The 18447-nt window shown below is 35.9% G+C and overlaps 2 protein-coding genes across 4 annotated transcripts in view; one reads left to right on the forward strand and one right to left on the reverse strand.

The window, feature by feature from the left end:
• Positions 1-702: 702 nt before the first annotated feature.
• On the reverse strand, positions 703-10385 carry LOC139151271 (tRNA-splicing endonuclease subunit Sen54-like). The gene is made up of 10 exons (XM_070723944.1): positions 10112-10385; positions 8792-8950; positions 7664-7727; positions 7176-7259; positions 6584-6679; positions 6070-6119; positions 4544-5757; positions 3950-4007; positions 1593-1706; positions 703-940 (listed from the first exon to the last, which is right to left on the reverse strand). The coding sequence occupies exons 1-10, from the start codon at positions 10222-10224 to the stop codon at positions 787-789; spliced, it is 2106 nt and encodes a 701-aa protein (XP_070580045.1). The 5' UTR covers positions 10225-10385; the 3' UTR covers positions 703-786.
• A 285-nt stretch (positions 10386-10670) lies between these two features.
• Positions 10671-18447, forward strand: part of LOC139151270 (protein KATNIP homolog) — a 30801-nt gene continuing 23024 nt past the window's right edge. For 2 of the 3 annotated variants that reach the window (XM_070723942.1, XM_070723943.1), the window contains exons 1-11: positions 10695-10830; positions 11895-11953; positions 12116-12189; positions 13034-13230; positions 13806-13924; positions 14665-14719; positions 15325-15485; positions 15771-15836; positions 16720-16861; positions 17736-17766; positions 18381-18445. In XM_070723942.1, the coding sequence (XP_070580043.1) occupies positions 10824-10830; positions 11895-11953; positions 12116-12189; positions 13034-13230; positions 13806-13924; positions 14665-14719; positions 15325-15485; positions 15771-15836; positions 16720-16861; positions 17736-17766; positions 18381-18445 (976 nt within the window). In that variant the 5' untranslated portion in view covers positions 10695-10823. Of the gene's footprint in view, positions 10831-11894; positions 11954-12115; positions 12190-13033; positions 13231-13805; positions 13925-14664; positions 14720-15324; positions 15486-15770; positions 15837-16719; positions 16862-17735; positions 17767-18380; positions 18446-18447 lie in introns of all 3 variants that reach the window. The other variant, XM_070723941.1, reaches the window with a different exon arrangement.

Raw genomic sequence — 18447 nt, forward strand, 5'->3', positions numbered from 1 at the left:
AAAGGAGGGACTGATAAAACCAAGTTGGATGGGCAGCAAATAGAGCTTGACATTTACAAGGAAAAAAGTGGGCAATACAGTAGTGAGTCACATAGACAACTTCAAAGCAATTAATGCACTGACCAATGCGTAACATCAACATCTAGTTTAGTTATTAAATCTATTGCTGGAAATTTCCTGTTTTTCCATTCAAATTTTCATTACAGACATCACAAATAAGAAACAAGATATTTATCATCACAAGTACATAACAATCACAACAATTTGTCCTGATTTCACTGGCTTCATAATTTAGGTTTACCTTCCCTTCTCACATATAATTGGCTCCATATCTTATGATACTACAGACATGCAATAGATATTACACTTATTCATGATGGTGCAAAGATGAACAACACCAACGGCAAGAATGGAGGCTTCCATTTCAGAAGGTATGACATGGCCAGATTTTCACAGGACACAAAACACAAAAGGAACAAAAGCTCTCTCTGAACTTTGTCTTTCATATATATAAATATATATATATATATATATGTGTGTATGTAATATATATATATATATATATATATATATATATATGTATGTATGTATATATATATATATATATATATATATATATATATATATATATAATATATATATATATATATATATATATATTATATATATATATATATATATATATATATATATATATATATATATATATATATATATATATATATTATGCCACTTGAATACACCAGACTGAAAATTTCATGTATGCAGCAGATGACAAGAGTCAGTCTATCCGAGGTTAATATCACGGGGTATGTTGACATCATGAAATGCATTGAATGTGATGTCACCGTTGTCAAGGACAGCCCACAGTAATGGAACGCCTTGACTCTGGCTCATCAGGGTAGCTATGGTGTGCAGTGACGGTGGAGGGTCTTCATAACTGGAGGAAATAAATCAAGAATGAAATGTGTCAGAAAGACATCTGGGGTAGCTGTGTGAAACAGATGCTTTCACTGTTGTTCATTCACGATAATATCCATACAAGAGAAAAATTTATTATTAAAATCTGGATTGCTTCGGAGCAATTTGTTGAAAACTTTTTTGTTGACAGCACTCTTCTTACATTGTGCAAAATTTATCTTCCCAAGTTGTTTGTAAATTGTTTGAATATTTTGTGCAAACGTATTCTTTCACAGCCACATACAAGACTATATAGGTGTGAACAAATCTACAGTTTAGAGGTGGAAAACTAACTTTCCTGGTCTGACAAAATGATCTGAATTTGCCATTTCTAATCAGTTGTCTGATGGACCAATGAACAATATGGTCTTACACATGTACGATACATGAATGTACGCAAGACTAGCAGACTAGAATTGGAAAATTTGACTTGTTCTGAAACTGGTTGGGGTAATACCAAATGCTGCATGGATTTACTCACACTTGCTCTTTATAATAATGTGACAGTGTTACATAAACCATTGAATGATATAGATCTGCACTCTCAAACCTGTTCACCCCATCAAAATAATGGGTGAAACCAAGTCAAGACAGAGCTGAGGGTTTAACCGTCTGTGATATTTGATACTTACGTCATGATGGACACTCGGAGATGAGGCTTGCCAGGGTTTGATTTCCTGTATCTAGAATCCGGTAAGTAAATGTCAAATACAATCTGAACTGATGAGGATACTTCTTTTAAAAATCTGCAAAAAAAAAAGATATTTGGCTGTTTACAAGAATTTTGGTAATAAGTGGGATAAAAATAACTGAATATTCTTTAACAAGTTTTCACACTTTTGTTTTATCCAATGTTCTGACAGGAATATTCAGTAAATGCCACAGAAAATTAAATCCATCTATTTTATCATGACATGAACTATTGTATTGCAGGAATTTGTACAAATTTTCAAGAGGTTGCATGATGCGAAGTTACAATATAACATAGAGGGCACAGTAACTGAATTGTTCGCACAGTATATTGGACATTCAAAATGCAACCAAAATTAGAAGTATTTTCATCAAATGATCTGCAATATTTCAAATTTTTGAAAATCTTGTGAATTTTCAAATTTGTATTAAAGTTCATTCTAAAAAGTCTACAAGTTTCTTTTTGTAATCACAATACAGTTCTCATGGAGGTATGTCTATAATAACATCATAAAAACAGAACTGGTCACTTGCAACCTGAATAATTGGGAATGTTGAAACTTCCATTGCGCCAATACCCTAATTTACCAGGGTTGACATAAGGGCCCCATTTTCAAACTGAAGAAAACAAAGTGCAGTTCTCTAAAAATATGAACTCTTATCCTGCCAAATTTCACCATCAGGTCAAGCTAGATGAAGCCAGAAAGACATAACTCATACAATTTAAACAAGTCATCGTTGATGACACAGTCCCCGCTTGCTAATGGGTACTTTGATTACAGGTCCTGTGATAAAAATACTTTGATACAGATGGCACTCAATGGCCAAGAATGAGTTCCATGGTGATGAAAAACATAAAACCAATGTAGGCCACTATCCTAAAGGTCATTAAATGAGTCAACTGGGAATTAGTTGACAGGATGTTGCCAAACATTTTTTCATACTATCCTAACACTAATAGAAAATCACCGGTGCCATATTTCATAAAGTTTAATGCAGTTGAGACTTGCCAGAGTTATGGCTCTCGACATGAAAAAACATAACAAAATTGCCACGTACCATGTGGCCATATCGGACCATATCGAGAAACAAATTAAAGTACATATTATATCGAAGTACATATGTATACTACCATGTCCTTGTACCAACTTTGAATAAATTTGCTTGATACGCGTCTGAGTTATGGTTCAGGACATTGAAAATCATAAGAAAAACGGCCACAAGGCGGCCATATTGGATCGTATCACAAAACAAATCAATGTGTATATGTATGACATAGGTCAATGTCTTTGTACCAACTTTGAATAAAATCAGTTGAGATATGCCTGAGTTATGGCTCTGTACACGAAAAAATCATAACAAAATGGCTGCACAGCAGCCATATTGGATCATATCACAAAACAAATTGACGTGCATATCTATGATATTGGTCAATGTCCTTGTACCAACTTTGAATAAAATCGGTTGAAACATGTCTGAGTTATGGCGCTGTACATGAAAAAAATCGTAATAAAATGGCTGCCTGGAGGCCATATTGGATCGTATCACAAAACAAATCGACATGCATATATATGACATAGGTCAATGTCCTTGTACTAACTTTGAATAAAATCGGTTGAAACATGCCTGAGTTATGGCTCTGTACATGAAAAAATCGTAACAAAATGGCCGCCTGGCGGCCATATTGGATCATATCACAAAACAAATTGACGTGCATATCTATGACATTGGTCAATGTCCTTGTACCAACTTTGAATAAAATCGGTTGAAACTTGTCTGAGTTATGGCTCCGTACATGAAAAATTTGTAATAAAATGGCCGTCTGGCGGCCATATTGGATCGTATCGCAAAATAAATCGATGTGCATCTGTAGGTCATAGTGCTATGCCTTTGTGCCAAGTTTGAACAAAATTGGTTCAGCAGTGTCTGAGAAACTGTTGATGACGGACGGACGGACGGACGGACGGACGGACGGGACCCAATCTATAAGTCCCCGCCGGACTTCGTCCGCGGGGACTAACAAAAACTTGAATATTTGGAAGCCCTGAAAACAGGTATACCATAAACATGATTTTTGCTGCTTTAACCCACTATCAAATATTGTGCTTTAAGTAAGTGAAAATGCAAGTAGGTTTTAGCTCAATCCAGCTTTTTACTGCGTTCAGAGCAGACTAAAATCTAAAAGTGATAGTAACTTACAGAGTACATGTCAGGAAAGATAAGCTTGAATCAGAAATGATTTTTTTCATGGCGCATACTTTTCAGTTCTGTAAGATCATGCCTACTGCAGGCAACTTACCTTCTATCTCCACTCATATTTACATTTGGAATTATTTTCAGCTGATCAAGAAGACTTGCTGCAGGAAAAAAAGAATGTGTTTAGCCACAGTCCCTTTTAACTTGAAGCATGGACACACTAAGTATATTTTAGTGGTTATGTTTTGAAAGTTGGAAAATAGAAAGCAAAGAAATGCACAACCACAAACGATGAGGTATGTTACCACTGCAAGATCAACCTGACCATTTGAGATGCATCAAGGTCAAGTTATAAGATGGATGTACATGCACACAAAATCCTGATATACTTTGCAGTTTATTTTTGTCATCTGTGATCAAAATCTGTTAACCAAATTCTCGGTAAAATTAAGACCAGATACTTTAACATTTAGGAATCTCATGAAGAACATTAATACATTCCCTGATAGAACACTTAAATATCTGAGAATGATTAAGTAAAATGTTTGTTGTAAAAACTTCAACATCAAAACTTTGTATGATGGAATTTTTCTTACATTGCTCTACTAAAACGCCTAATAGTGGTAGATTACATACAAAGTTGAAAATTGTAAAACTGAAAGATCATAAATATCAACAATTTGTTGAGGGCGCTAACCTGTATTCATAGCACTTGCTGGTTGAACCAGTGGCTGTATGCTGTCTCCTTCCCAGGGACTTCCGTTTTTGGAGACAGAATTCTTCTGTTGTTGTCTTTGCAGCTTCTTAAATTCTGACCAATTCCTTGCTTTTCCCAACAATCCTGTCTTCTCTGCTTTGCTCGTGTGTGGATGCATTGTCCCAATGGCTTTCACGCGTTCACATACGGTCTTGGACATTGCTGCCATTGACTCGGAGGTTTTCATGACACTGTTAGAGATGCAGATCAGCTGTTGGAGTTTGAGCATGTTATTTGCATCCATCTGGAGTTTCTCTCTGGTGGCAGACTCTATGCTCTCCGGCAGCAGGCCTGGTTTCATGACCGGTAACTCATTCAGCGGAATGTCCTCAGCCTGGTTTGGCAGGAGGATCTGGTTGAAATTCCAGTTGGAGTGTCTCGTCTCCGTGTCTGTCCACAGCTCATTTGTGATCGCAAGGCCTGTTCCCATGGGCACCGGACATTTGGCTAGATCTCTGAACACATCGAAGACGTCGTTTAGATCAACTGTTGATTCCACAGTGCCAAATTCATTGTCATGTGAAGCCTGGGGCCGCCTCTTGAAATAGTCAGAACTATCTGAGGAGTATGGCCGCTGCTTGCTGTTGTGTTCCCAACTCCTAGATCTTTTCCTGGCCGTTCCCTTTTCCCTCTTATTGTCTTTTTCGTTTACTTTTAAATTCCCCAGATGTTCTTTTCCATTGACACTCTTATCAGTACTTTTGATATCCCCCTTGTTCTTGTCATTTTGTTTCCTTTGCCTCTTTCTGTCACCCCCTCCTCCTTCAACATCTTCCCTGTCCCTTCTCTCCATCTTTCTTTTGAATTCAAGTAGATTGATGGAATAATCAGATTCAGATTTAGCCTTCTCTTCTGGTATTACCACAGTCCCATCAGAAAATTCATCAAGTGAATCTTGAGAGCCATCCGATCCAGATTCAGATTCAGATTCAGACAACAATGATTTGGGGGACTGAGAATCCCCACTGCTTCCTGTTGTTGTGAGTGGAGTATAGTGTCGTATGTATCTGCCGTCACATTCACTGCTTGTACTTGCTGGCTCATTGCTTTCAGAACTCTCCTGTTGCCAGTTCATTGCCTGTAAAGGTGAGTTTCTGGATCTGGAAACATACTGGTCCAACCTGATGGATTTTTCATATTGAGTGAAGTTTGACCTGGAAGACAAGGCAAGTGCCAAGGAATGCAAATTAAACTGATGCTGAATATTTTTTAGTACAATGGAGCTTATCTCAGGGTTTCTTGATTTCATATCGTGTACACTCAATAACTTTGCACAAATTGAAAGAAATCTTACAATAGTACCAATAACACAAACTCGTACTCTGTAGATGCAGACATCCACTGTGATAATTTACTCTTTCCTGGACTTACTCAACAAGCAAGCTTTTCTAAGATGTTGAAGTCAAAATTGGACTGTCGAGAAGCACATATGCCTTGACATTCTTGTATATAAGAGGTCCTTTTACCCATGATGCCTTGTTACTATATATCCGAGGGTTTGGAGATGGCTGTACACCTGAAGCAAGTGAGATAAAATGAAATAATAACATGAAGGCATAACACAATTATTCATTTCCTACATTCAAGTATGAAAGGTACCTTTGGTTTCATTAAATGTGTATTTAGTTTTCTATTTAGGTGAATTTTCATAGTCGACTCAAAATTCTAGTTAACATTATCGATGAAACGACAACACATCATACAACATTTATTAGTGATGAAATCACTGTGACTCTGCACTTTTTCATTTATTATAAATCCCAGAAAGACAATTTTGAAAATATGATATTTCACTGATTATCCAAATTCTCTTCAGTTTATTATAATGTAAACTAAAAAAGAAAGTTCCAAGGTTTGACGAATGATTTTTTATTGTTATATACTGAAAGTGTGTAATTCCAACTAGTAAAAGTTGTCTTTTCCTGCAAAGGTACACTTTGACAGAATAATTCCATGCTGGAATACAAGGTTACTTCATACCTGGTAATATTCCATTGGTATGTGTTCCGGTATCAGCATTGCATAGGCTTCTTGAACTGATAAAGTGATCCCATCAAAGAACAGTTCCAATGCACCCTGTGAAAAGTAGCAATTCATTCATTTTCAAATTAACTTTTGATCAATATTATACATCAAAATCTTATTCTTTAATGAGCACATGTCGTCATGAAATTTTACTGGATCAGGAAACATACATACATACAGACTGACGCCGGATGGATACCCATCCAAATAGCTTCCATAGACTATAGTCTATAGTTACTGTAGCTAATGAAAAACCCACAGAAGTTCAAGCAAAAGTTATTTCAGTCAGTAATTATTCTTTTTGCACTACTTTGCAACTTGAAATGCTACCACACACACTCAAATTTACCCCTCTCTACCAAAATTCTCTGATCACTATAACAAAGTATTAGGGATCTATGGAAAGTTATAGGAATATACCAATACACATGGTTGTAGTGTTTTCATTATATGTAAAGTCCTTGCATAATACTCTATTGTCTTTGAAACCAAGATATGATATCCTCTTTGTAAGTCTCAACCATCATACAGCTCCCATGATACTTACAACATCAATGAGAAATAATGTCTCCTCAGGGTACAGCCATTTCTTTCCCATTCTATGGTGACCCATGGTCAGCCAAAATTTTCCCTAAAATCAAAAAAAAGAGCCAAGTAACAGATTTTGCAGGAGAAACATATACTGGTATTTTTTCATCTGTTGGCACTTTGAAGAGCAATACACCTGACAGGAAAAAAGTCTATACTTTGGATGATAGAATCATTGTCTTAAAAAAAACAAGAAACTGTGTTGAGAATTAGACTCTTTCCAAAAGAAAATTATCAACCCTTCTGACACCAGCAAGCATCTGCAGTGGTTTCTTTGCTGGTTTTTGGGCTACATGCATTAGTGTGAACTATTAGAAATACTAGTGTTGTCCCTGTGCATAACATAGTGACTAGTTGCTGTGTTATGTAGATGGATTACAGTTAACTTGACTCGTATCAAAACATGCTGAGATTTGTTTGATGGAGAACCAGAGTTTCGGGTCTTACCTTTTCTGCAGTGACTTCTGCCAGACTGACATCACTGTGCCATATAGCTCTTGCAATGCTGCCACTATTGGTAATTATAAAATTTTAGTACAAAATTGAAAACTTATGGATCCAGTTCAAAATAAAGTATGAACTTGCAAATTAACCCTGTAATTTTTCCCACCTAATTTTAGCGCTACATTTTACCAATTTTGATGAATTTTTCTGTAACTGTTTTGATAATTTCAGACAAGAATTTTGAACAGACAAGAATTTTAAGAGGCTACAGTTTTTTATCAAAATTTTAAGAAAAATGTGAAAAGAAACTGCCTAGCTTGGAAAGAAATTGTCTGCATTATATTTTACAGAGGCGAGAGAAATTGACTTTGGAACTCAAAGGGTTGAGCCTGCGTTGTAATATTTTCATTTGACGTTAACAGGCAAAGAGGCTGAATATTATATGCTGCCCTTGCTTTCGAAAGTGAAGGTTCATTCACTTCTATCAAGTTAAAATACATCATTTTTCTAGTACCCTAGCAACATGACCAGTTCAGACTGGATGCTCCTTGCATAAGGGGAATGCAAAGAGCGCCCTCAATGGACCATCCCAGTCTACCCAACCAATGGGCCTTCTGAATAGACTGAAACAAAAGATTTCTTCACTATTTCAATAAATTTGGGAATTACTGGAAATTCTATTTGTCTGCTGTGCACCAATATGCATAGTTTGTAAAATATTTTATCATCTTAGGTCAGGCGTGCATAAAATTGGCGTGGCAATTTGACCTTATTTGGCCCGGGAATTTATATCAGTTGAGTAGAGGCTTAAAGGTAGACAGTCACCTGTAATCTTAATATGCCCATATATGATCAAAGGGATGTTCCTTGGTATTCAAAATGCCTATGTGAGGGCGCTGTTTTTAAAAAGCGGCCACCTGCTTAACATCTGTGATCGGTTAGATTTTCTCCTTCCATGGTAACTGTGGCAAAATTGGAACAGGTGACAGTATACCTTTAATCAAAAGCAAACTAAAATCAAATCAAATCAAATCAAATCAAATCAAAACATACAATATTAATCTTGAGTAATACTGGAGTTGCTATTAAATGAGCAGTTTGCATACAAAAATTTCTCATAAAACTACTCACAGTCGAACTCCTCTCTCCTCTGAAAGGATCATTTTCTGTGTATTGTAGGCTTCCTTCAGACGTTGAGCCTGCCATGGTGAATCATCTGGTATAGTTTCTTTTTCCCCTCTGACAGGCAGACTTGGATTGAGCTTCTTCAGAGCCAACAATTCTTGACCACTGTATGAGAGAACAGCCAGTGCCAGAATGAGAATATTACACCATGAAGTGAGACTTTGAGTGATGACATCACCATTACATCATTTCCAAAGAGTGATATCAGCAAAATATAGAAAATCATCTCTGGTTTCTCAGTATGAATAACTAAGCTTTCTATTATTGGAAAGTGAAAAAAAAAACTTATTACTAGAAAGGGGATGTCCCATTCTGTTGAAAAAATCTTACTTTTTATTTTCCTAAGAAATGTTATTATAACCTATGATTAAATTCTATTCTATTCTATTCTATTCTATTCTATTCTATTCTATATTCTAAAATATATTCTACTGATTTGGAAAATTGAACCACAACTGGGCATAATGCAAACCATCCCTTGGAGTTGAAATAGTTCAAACAAAGTTAATGTAGACCACATTTGAGCTACTTATGTGACTTGCAATTTCAATGGCACTACTGTAAAAACGACATCTGCAATATTTTGACTTGGCCGAAATTTTGTGACTCTGGAAAGTGACATACTAGGCACAACTTTCGCAGGAGAATAGAAGACTCAACTCTCAATGTCAACAACCACCAATTTAAGAAGCATGGATTGAGGACTGCCACTTTACATAAGATGAGTTTTTTCTTGAAGGTATCAAGTATATTTTGGATGATAACTGGGAACAGACCAATCACTGAATCGGACAAACTACTTTTCCTTTTCTCCTTAACTTGGTGTGGTGTGATAATATGCTTACTGGTAAAAATAATAGGTACCTGGAGATCTAACCATTCATTTACTGTTGTGAAAATGTGGACACGTGCATATGCACGCACTCACACCTTTCACTGTATACTCATGGATTTACAGTAACTAGAGTTTTTTTCCCATTTATGATATATTCTACCTCCATTTTTGAACAATGTTAGATTCACTTTTCCATGATACCGTACTGCAATGCCTTGCAATATCCGTTGGACTTGGAGCAAGGACGTAAAAAAGCCGTCCATGGTTGGAGCTACATGTTGGCGATCCCAAATCACCACGTTAGGGACAGCGTGCATGCAGCGCAGCGATGGTATACGTGCAGTCGTTTCCCGGCCACTGCAAAAAAATACGATATGCGGCGGTTTCGTGGCTCACTAACGCACTGTTGCAAATCATAAACATAGACGTACCCAAGTCGCCGACAGACAGGCTGCAGATCTGGGGGCTGCAGATTGACATGATGTTGTGTTGACATTCTCTCTGTACCGGGTTTCTCCTCTGAAGGATCCCCTTCGTTTTCCATTTCACGCCAACTGAGACTAAATCTTGTAAATCACGCGAATCTTGAGCAACGGTTCAGTAATGCGGTTGAATTCGTGCAGAGCCAGGTGTCCACAGAGAAACACGTGTTCATAAACGTGATATTGTCATGTTTACCTACACACACGAGCTATATTGCAAAATGCAACTGAAACACCACGAACGCCCACAGCTGAGCTAGCAAGCAGCTGTTTGCAGTATCGAGTTCGAGATCTAAAAACAAAATAGTTATGGGCTTCCCCTTGATCATCGTTGTATTCACCCGTCTATTGCTATTTGAAAAAAGTTTTAGAGTGATAAAAATATGATAAATATGCTCGCAACTGTAGTTCTTTTAAAACGCTAAAACATAATTTGAGGCACTGCAGGCTGAAAACGTGGGGAAGTACGTGAAACGTTGGTGGCGTTGTCAGTGAGGTGGAGTATTGTATTACGAACAAACATCTCACACACATAGCACAAAATAAGGAAAGCGAGCAACGACAGATGATGGATGTAAACAACACATTTCCGCCGTTATCCGACATGTCTGCATAGGATGCTAGCTGAATTTAGTATTCTTGGTTAAGTCCTCACTTCAACATGGACAGTAAGTAGCAGAACGTGCCTTATTTGTAATTTGATAGGGCCAATGTGGCAGTGGTTTGAGCCGGGTGTACTGTTGGACAGGTGACAAGTGAAATGACAAGAAAACAGTATCCAGTGATTCAACATCATATTTAATCATATTGTGTATTCCACAGACATCTTTGATACAACAAATAGTGTATGAAAAAAGGAAATTAATTAACTGTGTAGGATTTGACATTTTTGTCCAGCTTTAATTTATATAGACAACATTTCCATTAAGAATACTATCACCAGCTGATTTAAATAGGGGAAGATTATATACTCTGCAATTTTGCAAAAGTGTGTAAATTTTTCAAGAGCTGTGAACAACAGGAATGAGGCCTCCCATGAGAAAAGACTCCAAGCATAGCACAGCTAGTGTGCAGTGCTTTTTTCTTGAAATTTACCCCTTTTTGTTCCCAGGAAAATGTTTTCTTTAACACAGGTTCAATGATGACGTATTTTGCTCCACCCATCTTTCAAAAGGTGGATGTATTCACCTTCTTCAAAGTAGGGGAAGCCTCTATCTATAGAGTAGACTAGGAATGTATTATATGAGCAAAACTGCTACTGAAACTTGATCTTTTAATTCATAGACATTTATACAAGATAGTGTACGTCACAGACAAGATCCTGATTCTAAGTTGCCAACTGTTCTACATGCTCTACACTAATATGTAGTCGCTTTTTAAAAATGGAGCTTCAAGATCTGAGGTGACTAGCTTTAGCGATGTTTGATGCTGTTTGACACAGTCAGAAAATAGTTGAACTTTATTTCAGTTTCAGTGTTGATTTCTTTCATATTGTGAGATGTATGGTATTTGTGATTCCAAACAATGGCACACTATAAGCCCAACTATCATAAGCCTCTTCCATACTGTACAAAAGCTAACACTGTATCTGTGAGTCTCATCAAGAACACTTTGTTTCAGTGTTTTCTTTGCAGATGATGTTTTCTACCACCCTTCAGAAAGTACATGTAAATTAACTTTACTTGAGTGGCTTTTTTTATCAACTCATAGTGATATTGATTTTGTATTTCAGGATATCACAGAAAAAACTGGGACGTTGGTTCTGGTGATGTAAAACTGCCCAGTGAAGGAGTAAGTGAAATTAAAAAAAATTCCGGTAAAACTATTTTTACTACAGTATTTCAGTTTCTTAAATTTGTGAGTATTAATGCACATGACAATGTCCATTCTTGACGCTGAGTAATATATTTGACAATGATAACACGTAAATATCTTCACAATTATTCTTCACAGAAGATCTCTGTGGTAAAAGAAGAAGTTGATCCAGCGTACGATGAGTACCTTTTCTTACTGCAACAGAAAAATAGGTAATTTTCCAAGTTCTCAGGCCAGCAAAAAGTTTAACTGTAATGACTCCATGACAATTGTGCATAAGGATATGCAAGAATATTTCCTGACTTCCGGAGAGGCTTTCAAAGGCAACATTTGTGTAAAGGTCCCACCCAGGACAGGTGTTTGGGTCTTATTGATCTCAAAGCAGAGAAATGATGTTTGAAGAAAAGAAAATATTGCCATGTTTTCTGCAAGACTTCCTTTTAAGGATAAGGTTGTTTATTAGCTTCGTGTCTGAAGAGATTATTACATGTAACAGGATACTATTTTCTAAAGAGAACATAGGACTAACATCGTGTAAATAGTCAATGTTATTAAAACAAGAACTAATGTGAGAACCAGGGCTCAGGGACTGTCGCTTTAAGCCCCCTGCCCCACCTGAAATGACTTTGATTTGGGGACTTACCTGTAAGGAAGAACATCAAATACAAACTTGAAAGGGTTTAGACTTTTAGTTTTTGGGTTAGTGTAAATTGTAAATTGAAAATTTAGTATATCTTGCCTTAAAAAAAAAAGGTAGAGGAGGCACCCCAAGGCCCACTTTAGCGATGTTTAAGTGCTTTGATTGAGTTTGTGTCCAGTGTATGACAGAAAGTATGTGTGTGAGTGTTTCATGAACTCCACAACATGTGGAAGGGTTGCGGTCAGAAAATTGAAACGACTTAGTTCAGTTATTGAACAACTCTTTTTCAACAGTAGTGATTTAGCAATGCAGTTTTGACTATGATGTCTCTACTAAGTGACTCTGTGCCATACATTGTGAGCACGAATCTGACCAAGAATTAACGTATTTCTCTTGTATTTTCTAAAAAAATATAGGTTGATAAAGAAACTTCAACAGAAGGATGAGAAACAGATTGAGATTGAGAAACGAGAACAAGGGTTTGCCTTGTATTTGAATGGTGCTAATACTGGCAGTCGAGCTCAGCCACAGACTAGCAGGAATTATCCAAGCAAGACACCGCGTGCTGGAGTCAAAACACCTTACAGTAGTCGGAAACCTAAAACAGCTGGAGGTGAGCTGAATGACATTTGTGGTTTTGTGTATTTATGGTTAAGGAAAATGTAATACCCATGCAGTGAAATATGTTCATACTCCCAGAAAAGCTCCCAGACATTTCTTGTTTAATTGCTGATAAACAAGATAAGAATGTCATGGCTCACACACAGAAATGTCAGAATTTTCCAGTAAAAATAATAAGACATTAACAGTTGTTTGTCAATTTTCACTTGCGTGACAAACATCAAATTCACTCTTCAGACTTATTTCTGGAAGGTAGTAAATAACATTCTTTTGAACATGTAACTTGTATTGTGATCTTATTTCACAATCAGCACAAAAACTGTCATGTACTGCACCATCAAGAACATTTCCAGCCCCAACTATAAACCTACATGTTATTCTATCCAAATGACTCAATTGTGGTAGCCATGGTAATGAAAAGGTCAAAGTTCAAAAAAAGATGCTCAAAATACTTTGTTTTCTATAAACTTTATAATCTATTCTATTTCAAGATTATAAAAAATGCAAAAAGAAGAAAGTTATTAAGAGTTGGTTCTCCCAAGTTAATTTTGTATTTTCTATTCAAAGATCTTCCCAGGGTTGCCAAACCACAACATTTTAATTACATGGATTATGACAATGATCCACCTGACAGTTCAAGAGCAAGAACAGCACCTAGTAAAGTACAAAGAAAAAATTGGCAAAAGGTGAGCATGCATTAACGACTAATTCTTGAATTCCAAATTGTCAAAAGACAAAAATACCTTGATATATCCATGTTTTGATATGTGGCTCTTCTGAACAGCACTCAACTTTTCCATAGAGAATAGCAGAGTTTTATGCAAAAAAATTACCGTGAACTGGTTAACTTTTAGAAGAGTTTAATACTTTACTTTCACTTTTTGAAATGTAACAAAACGTGATTGGTCAAGATGCTTGATATTTGATCCATGGAAAATACAATCTTCTGTGTAAAGGAGCCAACGAGGTTTGATGAGAATCCATGGGATTTGTCAGAAAAAAAATGAAAATACGTTTCTTTGCACACCACAATAGTGTTTATTGATTCACATTGTAATAATTCGACCCCTCATGTATTGTAAATCATACCTTGATTCATATCAATAATCTTTTGAGAAAAGACGTCTTTTTCACCACCTTATTATTCTTCTATCAGTGGGAAAACACTGCTTTGTTAGCCTTGGACTACTTATTCCAATGTCAGTGACCATAATAGTATCAATAATAAATAAGGAACATCAAAACACAGTGTGTTCTCCCATTAAATCTTGGTAGTATCCAAAAATAGATCTATTTGATATGTCACAAATCATCACCTGAAACTAGCGGCATATCAAAAGAACCTGTGCAACTTAGAATCCTGACAGTAAATACCCTTCAAAGTCAACTTTTACATGTACCTTTCAATAATATTATCATGTTGCAGGGTTCCATCGAAATAAAGACAAACCAAGGCCCCAAGAGGAAAATACACGCACCTGGTAAATATTAACTTTATATATATTTTTGCCAGGGTTCTCCACAGCTTGGAAAAACATAGCGGCGGCTACTTTACTCAACAGTGTATGATTTATATATTCTTCTGTTGTGAAAATGTATATTTAGTATGGTTATTAATATATGAATAGACTGCTGGAAAAAAAGGGGGATGGCTCACCCTTCAAAAAGCCCTTGATATTCTATTGAATTGTTTATGGTTTCTAGTATTATTCTAAGATTCTTTTCCATGTTGTACTTCTAGAGCTACATTACAAGTTCATGTTCCAATACATAATATTTGGTTTTAATTGTACACAAACATTGATGTACAAGAGACCTAATTTATCATTTGTTTGCGTTTGTAATTGGATGAAGCCAATTGATTATATGAAATTGAGTGTTGAGTTTCGGGTTGTTCACCTCTCAAAAAGTCTGTTTTGGAGAACCGTGTGTACATTTGAAGTCTAGTATAATCCCAGCCTCTAACTGTGGTTTTCAAAGTCTATATTAGCTCAAAGAATCAAGGGATCTTACTTGTATTTCATATAGCTTTCATATTGTATCATTAGAGTTTTAATTTGTTTCTTTGTCTTTTTCACACTTTCAGTCAAGAATGACCCAGCATATGAATATTCAGAAGATTTTGAAACTGTTGATAGCCTTGAGGTAGATGATGGCATTCAGTCAGAAACCTCAGATTTTGATGATTTTGATGACAGTGACAGGGAAGAGGACAACTTTGTGATGATGAGTATCAATGATGTCAAGGTAAGTTATGACTTGTTCACCCCTTTTCCAAGTGAACAGGTCCATGATCTCCATTGATGACATTAGGTCTGGACCAAACCATAGTGGAGAAAAGGTTAAGTACATAAAATTACTATGGTAACAGATCAATGTCTAGTTCATACACCACACCTTGGTCGGGGAACATACGAATGAAAAGTGCAGGGATTTAAAAATTAGAAATGAAATTTCTCATTGCTATCAGAATATTTCAAATATAGATGGAGGGGAATTTAAGCGTTTTTGTTTATAATTGGTGTCTTTCAGAAATTGAGGCAAAGTTTAGAATTGAACTGTGATATTCATGACAGCATTGCCAAGTACAGAAATCAGGTGAGTCACCAGACTTTAGAAGTGCTGATGTTTTATTCCTATAAACACTGTAAGGCCTACCCATAACTGAAACATTGACATTGAAGACATCCTGCAAGGATATCACAGTTTTTTATGGTCAATACTGATTAATACTGTCAAATGAAGATGTATTTGAATATATCATGTAATTGTATTTAATTGCTGTTACTCTTCTTGCAAAGTTAAATCATTATTAATATCTGTATAGTACAGGATGCATCCAAATGTATGAAAAATTCAAGTTCATAAAATGCAAAATTCTGTAAGGGCAGAGTGTGCTTTAAGCACAGTATTTTTGGACAGTCAAATTTTTACAGTCCTTTTCCTGGTCTTCTTGTCTAGCCTCATTTTGAAGGCTGTGGAGTAAATGGAGTTGCTACCATGTTGTTTTTTGTGAAAATAAAAAAGAGAGTTATTCCCTGAAAGAGTTAATACAGGATATAGCAGCTTTTCCACTTTGAAACATTGTCAGATTTAAAGTTTCTCTAGTAACAAACTTGGTGCAGTGACCCCCTGATGTTTTGTTCATGATGTTGGAAGAGAATGGTATAGAGATTCCCTGGGGAAAATTTGATTGAAGTTAAAAACTTTCTGTTTCAAGAAATGTATTGCTGTAATGTACCTTTGAAATTTCTGAAACAATATTTATATTTGAACCTGTGATTGGCTTTAAAAGGGTGTAAATGTAAGAAGATAATGAGACGTAGAGAAGACAGTTTTAACTTCAAGGTTAATAAGTATTGCCCCTGTTTTACGTTAGTTAAACAAGAAAATTATGAACCATTACCCAGAAAAGACAGAGGGTTTCATGTCTCATCTGAAATCATCAACTAAAAAGTTCAAGTATTATATTCAAATACAGAGGCACGGTATGCATCAGTCTCCACTAATGGAAGATGAAGAAATTGAAGAAGACATTGACATGGTTGATAGTTTAGAAGTTGAAAGTGGAAATAAATTTGCTCCAGATGATCTCATCGTTCTAGAGTTGGCGAAACCTAAAGGTATTTATACCGAGTACTTTTTATCTGCTTATTGAAGATATAAATGGCAAAGGAGGCTATTTGGCAGTGGATGCCAGACCCCTCCAGGGAAAGTTAGCAAGATTGGCAGGGGATAATCATGAGGTCATTATTTAAATAATAACCAGGAAAATTTGCTTATTTTCTGAAGAAAGTTCTCATGTTCATTACCAAATACCCAGACACACTGTTCATTACCTCATGATAATGTGAAAAAAATATGATAAAAGTTCTATTTCAAAAGCGAGACAGGGATGCCTCATGAAAGTTCAGGGGCCCATGGTCACGATCAAAAACACATCAGTACAAGTCACACGTTTGTGCATACTCTCTCTATTGCTTACTAATACGCTGACTGCTCACTAGCAGTGCTGTTCTATCCTCAGAGGGACCGTTTTCTATCACTGTGCACTTCTTGGACAAGCTGTATATCAGTAGCTTTATTGAGCTATTCAGGAGTAATAAAAATCAAAATTTACCAGAGGCTGTGGGAGTCAAAATCCTAGGCAGATGACATTTTATTCTCATGTCACAGCCATTCCAATTCATAGGTTTCAGTTGTAGTTTGTTATTCACAATCCAGGAACCAATTCTTCTAGTAGTACAGAATATAAATCCTGGGTTTAGCCAACAAGCCAACAGGATGGCTGAATGCAAATTAGGCATGTTATTGTCAAAGTTGCGGTATCAAATACATTAATAAACTAAAAAACATTGGGAAAGAAAGTACAAAAATTTTCAAAGTCATTTATATAACTGCATATTAGTGTTTAAGCTTATTGTGCACTCAAATATGATTATGAATATATTGACTGTATGCTGTTGGAAGTTGATATAATTTATGCATTTCCTTTAGATTTTCGAGAAGAAAGGCCGTCCTCAAACAGGTAAGTTTGAGGTCTTGTATGAAAATAGACTAAAACTCATGTCAAAGCATTTATTATTAGCAAAAATTGAAGAGTTTGGAGTATATTAATGTAATTATTCACTAGGATGTAATTTCGCTATTTTCGCTTGAACATAAAATCCGCTGAATTACATGTAAATCCCAGTGAAAATGTTACATGTAAATAACAATAGAATGTATTGTTTTACTGACAAAAACAAGAACTTAAATCCCAGTGAAATGTCTCAATCATCAAAATAGTGAAATTAAATCCCTGTGAAAATCAATGATTTTACAGTACTTGTAAGGTTCAGAGTAGTAAACAACACAAATTCCATGTAAGGTGTAAAGTACAAATTAGCACTTACCGAGGTCAAAGGTCACTCATTGACTTCTTGATTTCATGTCATCATTTGTAGTTGTTGGTTTGCATTGCTTCAAGACACTCGTTTAATACTCGTGTTGTTTCATTCTAAATCTGTAATACAGATACATGGACCATGCACATTTGCAATTCCAATCAAGGATAACTATTATAATTATTATTATAGAAATTGCCTTATAGTATAGCAAATACTGATTCTAACCAATATGTAATATTGATTATCAATTCAGAACGAAAAGGAAAGAAGATGAAAAATATTCAGTACTACAAAGTAACACTTCAAAGAGCAGTAAAGGT

Source organism: Ptychodera flava, chromosome 15 (genome assembly GCF_041260155.1).
Source record: "Ptychodera flava strain L36383 chromosome 15, AS_Pfla_20210202, whole genome shotgun sequence".
NCBI lineage: Eukaryota > Metazoa > Hemichordata > Enteropneusta > Ptychoderidae > Ptychodera > Ptychodera flava.